The following is a 7,994-nucleotide window of genomic DNA, read 5'->3' as shown; positions in this document are numbered from 1 at the left end:
TAGTAATGTACAAGTTATCAAATACGAACGTTTTAAACTTTTTACACGATTACCCAAAAAAAGGCTTTCGTGAGGTATTCCACTTTAAAATTCTTTAAAATATTTGAATTAATGAGGTATCGTTACAATCCTCCCGATTTCCATGTGACGCTGGCTATACATTTATTGATTATTTAATTTATTTAGAGCAATTGTGTTATATAATTTATAAGGTTGAAAAATGTTTGTTTGAAATTTAATTTTCCTGTTTTAATGTTTAGTAGGAGACAGGGTTTGAATCAATTGCCATGAATTTTTATTCACTATAGAAGCATTAGATACACTTATTGACTGTCATGAGTAAATCTAACTGCGGTTCGAAAAAAAACTCAGACCTGAGGAAAATTGGCGAAAAGAAACTGAGCGGGACTTTCCTTGTTTTCTCAATGCAATTTTTAATATTTCTATTTGAATCTGATTGTTATATGCCCAACCAACCGATCTGAATAATAACCATTGTGCACCAATTTTCACGGAATAAAAGCTTACTGAACATATAGTGCACAAGCACACATGTGTTGAAGATGACACTCTCATAGTCGACATCGACTCCTGTATTTATTCAGTTTCCAATTACAACGGTTTTTTCGTAATGAGGTACTAAGCAAACAGGTAGAGTCTGATCTATATTTCAAAAAAAAAGTTTATCCAGATGGACTATTAACGCGCAGCCAGAACTACTGAGTCTAGAAAGCAGAAGCTTGAATCATGGGTTTATTGTCCAATGTAAGTATCCGTTAAGAAATGATTTTTGGAAATTAGGTTGGGATGAGTTATATAACTATCCATTCCATGTCGGGAATCTTTCCGTAAATTTTGCCCGTATGTTTAAAACAGGCAGCTATTCACTTATAAAATAGGTAGGAAATGAGGCAAACGTATAAAAAAAATTATTCCAACCATAACAGCAAAAAAAGCCAAATAAACAACATTTGACAGTAAATTGACGTGATATCATTGGTCGAGAGCTTGATTAATCTATGATATTCACTATGGATTTGCGAAAAAATGGCGTTTTGAACGTCGGCGAAACTATTATCGGAATTTTGGAAGTAACATTAAGGTGGAAAAGTGGTTAAGTGCAATAGTGTTGTATTATAAATAAATATATATTAATCATATACTCTCAGTAGTGCACAACATAGCTAAGTTATTAGCAAATGGGATGAAAAACATACATCTAAGGTTTGTTTATCTTTTTTCCTACATCTTTTGGAATCGGCTATACAGATATAAAAATAAAAGTTTCCTCACTCTCCAGTACGCAAAAGTGGGGCTCAACGCGAATGAGGGGCTCAAAAGGGCCGTGAACGGAACAAGAGGATAACGTCATGGGTGCGTTATATTAAATTTATTCTGTAGCTTCTTTGCAGCAGCGGTATACTGCGTAAGCTAGCTACGGTGAATGGCCGATGGCTGGTATTGCCCTACGATTCATGTTTGATATCTCTTCTTCTGAAAGGTGAAGAGGTCTAGAATGGACCCTCTTGTATAGCTTTCCTCCGAGGAGTAGGATTAAATTTAGGTGGGAATTAAATAGTCGCATTATGGACAACCGATACGGTAAAACCTTTAATATATATATTAAGTATATTCTTTGATTATTATTACAATTGAAATAAAGGTTTAAGCCATTTTAAATTACATATTACTCATGAATATTATTTATATAACTTTAATGTTATCTTCCCACTATATCCAGCCCTGCTGTACGATATACTTCACGTTTTTGGCAATGGTATGGTTCTCGGCAGTTTTATTGAGTATACTCAATAAAACCAGTAAGTATATTAATTTTAAAAAACTGTAAAATAGTGTTGTCCATGTTTTTATTCAAATTACATTACGCTATAAACTAAGTAATTTAATTGAAAAAAAAAATCTACTAACTGCTCTAGACATATAAAAATAATATAGTATAAATTGATGATTTTTACAACCATTTTACACCATGGACATGAACCATGGTAGAACCATTCAATTTCTGTAAAAAAAGTGCAGTCACTTTTCAAAAATGACATCTTTATTGACATTGACTTGGAGTGTTTATAAATTCTAGTATGTAGCGATTTTCATTTATGTTCATTATGTAATAATTTAATAATAAAATACTAAACATAGTTATCGAGCATCTATTACAAGCTACCTACAGAAATGAAACACGTCAGCTCAGTTCGACGCGACGCTATAGCAGTCAATTTAGAGAGGTCACTTTACTGTTCAAGTAGTGTATCAGTCGTTTTCATTCGGTACCTTTACGTTTGGTTTGCTTTGCCAGTTGCCTTTAGTTTTATACGAACATTCGTTGAGAGTGCTTGTCGCGCAAATTTTTATCAGTAAGTTTGTGTAGTTAATTTAACCATTATGAGGTTTTCTTACCGCCGCAATGAGTAAATGCTTTTAATTACATGAAAAGAGTTTATACATTTTCAAGTTGATTTATTATACTTTTTTTGTGATGTTAATCGTAATGTACACTGGCATGTAGGTATTTGATATTATTTAGTATTGCTCGGTATTTTGTAGTGTAAAGTTATTTTTTTATGATTATAGATTAAGTAACTGCTGAAATACCAAGCAACCATGTCCCTCCAAGAGGTAAGTGTAATTATATTAAGTGTTGTTAAATGTATAGAGGTCTGATAGGGTTCAATTCAAAGTCACATTGCTATAGTCTGAAGGTATTATGAACATATAATATGTAAAATGCAATAAAATGTGTTCACAAATATAATACTGTGAATGTATTAAAAGTATGATCTTTATTAAGTTGATTACCTTTCTAAAAATAATAAAGTAATAAAGAAACAATATTTTTAAGTCCTGTACTAATAATGCTTGTGCAGGAAAAGATAGTAATTATTATGCATAACTTATGTATCTTTTGTAAATTATTTAAATAGAATTTTTCTAAGATCTTGAATAAAAAATATAATGTCATCTTAGTTATTTTATATATAACCTCTTCAAATAACAAACTACTAGCTAAAAATATATTCACTCTTAGAATAAAATAGTAATATAATATTTTATAATTTCAGCAATTTGACCAAGCTGCTGCCAATGTTAAGAAACTTAAGACACTTCCCAGTGACACTGAACTTCTAGAGCTCTATGCATACTTCAAGCAAGCAACGGTTGGAGATGCCGACCCTGCAAGTATGTAATTTTTTAACCATCTTTGTTATTGGGAACCATTATAGGTGGAAGTAATTGTAGTTGCTCCATTAATTCATTTAGTTCTCTTGACTATTGAATTATTATTTTTATTATTTATTGTTTTATTAGATTCTAGGTGCTTCTTTCAAGTATAGCTGAGATATGTTATAATACTCACTATGATTATCGCAATATTACATCATAAAGATTTGTATATGAAATATTGAATTTTATTAATTAATATATTCAATAACCCTCATTGTATAAATATCCAGATACAATCCTAAGGTTATTGGTGAAGACCTTCCAAGACAATTATCACTAGTTTGTTTACTTCATCAATTTTTACCTTTTTTTAATTAGTATATAATTATTTCATTGCATAACAACATGCTAATAATATAATTATTACTAAGAGACGTACAAGAGTATTATGAGTCAAAGACTCCTTTGACATTTATTTTGTCCTTACTGCAATTTGAAAGATTTATTCTGATCAACATATAAAATTAATTTCCTTGATTGATGTAGCCTCAGTTGAAAGTGTTGCCGTTTAGTGGTAGAGCATATTATTTGTTAGTGGTACATACATAGGATTAAGCCATACAACCTTTTTAAAGGGTTAAATTTTTAATCCCTAATTCTTTCATTCATAAATTGTATTTATTATTAGGATACATTATGGAGTTAAGTACTTTCAATAAAAAGCTAAATAACCCCCAATTGTTCAATATTGGCCAGTTCCGGTATTGCCATTTCAGTTTATATAAAATTAGAGGGAAAAATAATTATATTAGAACTTTTTTGAAAATAGTCATCGTCCTGGATTATATATACAAAAATATAGTTAATAATTTCACTAAAGCGAAAGTTAAATGAAAAAATATGTTTTCTTTTTGCAATTGTATGATAATTCATTTATTCTTCATTGGACAAAACGTTATTTGCATAGTCATGAGGATATATTTACACAAAATATACTTTAATCCATTTAGCTTTTATAAATTTACAATATACATGTATATTTAAATTAACTTAAATCTCAGTGTATAAAATAAGCGGCGACAATTAGATTTTTTAAATATCCTTAATGCAATGATGTACCTATTATCTAGGCTTAGGTATTGACTTTTTCCTATTTGCAGAGTTTTTACTAGGAAAACCTCTTCGTTTACGTAAGTGATACTTGTCAATATTTCGAAGGGCACGTTTTACCTAGTTTAATGATAGAACTATTCATTTTCTGATTTTCATCTATATGAATGCTACTATTGAGTTATCTCATATACTAAAACGTCGATTTTCAGTGTTTCCTTCTGGTATTTACGATTTTATTCGCCATACTTCAGTGAACAGTTTTTTGTCCCGTTGACGTTTCCATCGTACGTCATTTTGATGAAATAATTTTTATCAGATTAGGTACTACTAAAATCTATCACAAAAAATACTGTAATAAATGAAGAATAAATTAAATACCTAATTACATAAATTAAACAAAATTAACGACTAGAGTTTTTTGTCGGTTATTTTCAATAGTATCTACATACATTGGGTTGTAGACTTATTGGGTTAAAGCTGCTTGTTAGAGCCTTATTGAATAAAAATGTAAAATATCAGAAATCTTCTAAATCAGAATTGGTCTTTTTTAATCTACACTATTGTGTCTAAATACAGGTATAAAGAATAACGAATGACGTCACAGAGCCAGTGGTAAAACTTATAATATTGCTGTCATAACTAATGTCAAAGGTCAGGGGTGTAATACATATTAGTGCCATGAAAAGAACAATGTTGTTAAGATAACTTAAGAACAGATAAAATCAAAATATATTTCATTCAAGTAGGCTTTTAGATGCACTTTTGAATCGTCATTTTATAAAGTATTAAGTGAAGCTACCACCGGTTCGGAATATAAAAGTTGTATTTTTAACTTTTTCAACATTCATGGTGCATGGTTTTGTGCAAGCCTGCCTGGGTAGGTACCACCTACTCATCAGATATTCTACCGCCAAACAGCAGAACTCAGTATTGTTGTGTCGTGTAAGCCAGTGTAACTACAGGCTCAAGGGACGTAACATCTTAGTTCCCAAGGTTGGTGGCTCATTGGCGATGAAAGGAATAGTTAATATTTCTTACAGCGTCATTGTCTATGGGCGATGGTGACCACTTACATCATCAGAAGGCCCATTTGCTCGTCCGCCAACCTATATCATAAAAATACAAAGTTATGTTGGTTAAATACAATGATATATGTGTATAATATATCCTGCCTGGAATTCAGCAAGTATTAGATGGATGTGCTACTAAATAATCTTTTGCCACACTCCATGACATGCGTATTTGAAGTTTTCTAGGAATGTTTTAAATGATTAAAACAATTCACTAGTTTTTGGTTACGGTGCTTAATAATCTCGAATTATGATGATGAGCCTGGCTATTCTGAGCGGTAATGACTCAATATATTTTGAACCTAGGTTTTTTATTCTATCTTTACAAAGTCACTAATAGACAAGATTGTGCTATTTGTATCCGTCATACCTAGTTGTTTCCACCTGATGGTGTGTGGCCATCACTAACCATAGACATTGGCGCTGTAAGATTTATTAACCTGTACCAATAAGTGTCTGTAAATTTAACTGTGTTGAGAAGGAGAAGAACGTTTAGGAGCATATTCCACCACGCTGCTCCAATGAGGTTTGGATACACATGTGGCAGAATTTCGAATTTCCGCACGATGTTTTCCTTCATCGCCGAGCATGAGATGCATAAACACAAATTATTCACATGTAATTTCAGTGATGCTTTTCTGGGTTTTAACCCGCAATTAGCAGTTAAGATGCTAGCGTTTTAACCACTGTGCTATCTCTGCTCTAATGCGCTAACATCGTTGGGAACTAAGACTTTAATTCCCTTCAAATCGAAACACAACATTACATAGTATTACTTTTTGGCCGTAGAATATCTGATGGAATAAAATGGACGGCACTTACTCAGACGTACTTGCCCTTATCCCTTTATTTTAAGTGGGTTCACTGTGTTCTAAACAACATGAAATCGACGAGGATTTTTTTAGGGTTTATAGGTTGTTCGGGCTGACCTGATGTACGTTATATAAAAGTCCCTTATCAGTTCCACTGGCCAAGAGTGGCGTTTTATTATTGTTCTATTTACTATTTAGTATTTACCGAGAACCAAGGCAAGATTAAATCGTAACTATTTCATTTCTGTTTAGGACTTAGCTGATTATTTAATATAACTTTGTGATACCTGTCATGTTTTTATCATAATGTATCGGTTTTACGACTGGCGATAGTTAATCTGCTTCATTAATAGCCGGATTCCGAGAGGGTTAGGTTACAACCGATAAGTACTTACTTCGCACGGGAATTATTAGGATTTAAAGGGGATATGGCCTGCTTTTGATTAGCTTATGTATATTTATATTCCTTATATTTACAAATACAATTCGTTACATGTAAAAATATATATATATTTGAAAACTGTTATTGTACTTATAAACAGGCAACTCATGCATAGCCTCGTGACCCACGGGTCGGGCAACGGGGTTTTAGCGTATTTAATTTGACATATGTATTTTCAGTCGCTTACTTAATAATATATAATTATACCACATTATTTTTTAATTATGATTCATTATTTAATGATTCATACCATAAATTAATGTTATGTGTATAATAAAAGAATTATTAGTAATTTAAAGAAACCTTGAAGTATAAAACGCGAAAGTAATTAATGTTATTGCATCAAGTCACAGATAATAAAGGTTAATCAATAATGAGTTACTCTTTGTTTCGTTTTTTTTTTTTTTCATAAAATGCCAGTTGCCAGTCCCCATTTCTAATATATTTTAGATTAAGCGATATATGCTATACTATTATTATAAATGCGAAAATAACTCTGAAGTAACGGAATTAACACTGAACCGAATCTGATGAATATTGTCATAAATAATTTATTGTTTTTTTGTTTTTCAGATAAGCCTGGCATGTTCGACCTTAAGGGTAAAGCAAAATTCGAGGCGTGGAGTGGAAAGAAGGGTCTGTCAAAGGAAGACGCACAGAAGGCATACATCGCAAAGGTGGATAGCTTAGTCGCGTCCATTGGCCTCCAATAAATTAGCTCTAAGTCATCATGACGCTATATTAATAATATGTCAATCTGTGTTGCTAACATAAATTCTATGTTGCCAGCGCTATCGACATAATATCAACGTAGTGTCGAATCATATTATTTACATTAGTTGGTTTTAGAAATATTTTAGCATTATCTGTGCAATAAAATTATACTTTTAAGTTTATGAACTGTAAAGCACAAATAAACATGAAATCCATATTCTTCCTTTACATAAGCATTTATAAACTATATTTTTAATAGTATTTTTTTAGATCTATTAAATTATATTTATAATGTTTTGCTAAAATTAGATTTTTTAAAGTGACTAGTGTTATAACTTTTTTATCTGTGCAAAATGGCAAACAGTTGTCTAAATTGTGTCCTTTTTTCGGGTGCAAACCATTATAGTTCGTTCTGAAACTATCATTATTTATTTATGTCTACATCACAACGTTAAGGCTACCTTTGAAACACGGTGAGGTGCTCATTAATTTTTTTATTGTTATCAATATGGTAACATTTTGTTATTTTTTTTATATTGGCTTGAAATAAATCAGATGAATGAAATAAAAAACGTATGGGTTTTTATTAATTTTTTTAATAGAATGTGTATCCAAAGTAACATTAATATCAGATACATGATAATTCCTTAAAACAATAAA

At 31.1% G+C, this 7,994-nt stretch overlaps 1 protein-coding gene across 1 annotated transcript; it reads left to right on the top strand.

Annotated features, from left to right (window-relative positions):
* The first annotated feature begins 2,163 nt into the window (after positions 1 to 2,163).
* LOC113404690 (acyl-CoA-binding protein homolog) lies at positions 2,164 to 7,889 on the top strand. Its single transcript, XM_026645647.2, has 4 exons — positions 2,164 to 2,375; positions 2,593 to 2,637; positions 3,081 to 3,198; positions 7,194 to 7,889. Exons 2-4 carry the CDS (start codon positions 2,623 to 2,625, stop codon positions 7,331 to 7,333), a joined length of 273 nt encoding a protein of 90 aa, XP_026501432.1. The 5' UTR covers positions 2,164 to 2,375; positions 2,593 to 2,622; the 3' UTR covers positions 7,334 to 7,889.
* Positions 7,890 to 7,994: the final 105 nt, after the last annotated feature.

This window comes from Vanessa tameamea, chromosome 8 (assembly GCF_037043105.1).
Source record: "Vanessa tameamea isolate UH-Manoa-2023 chromosome 8, ilVanTame1 primary haplotype, whole genome shotgun sequence".
Classification (NCBI taxonomy): domain Eukaryota; kingdom Metazoa; phylum Arthropoda; class Insecta; order Lepidoptera; family Nymphalidae; genus Vanessa; species Vanessa tameamea.
Note: the sequence above shows the minus strand (reverse complement) of the source record. Positions and strands in the feature narration are given on the sequence as shown.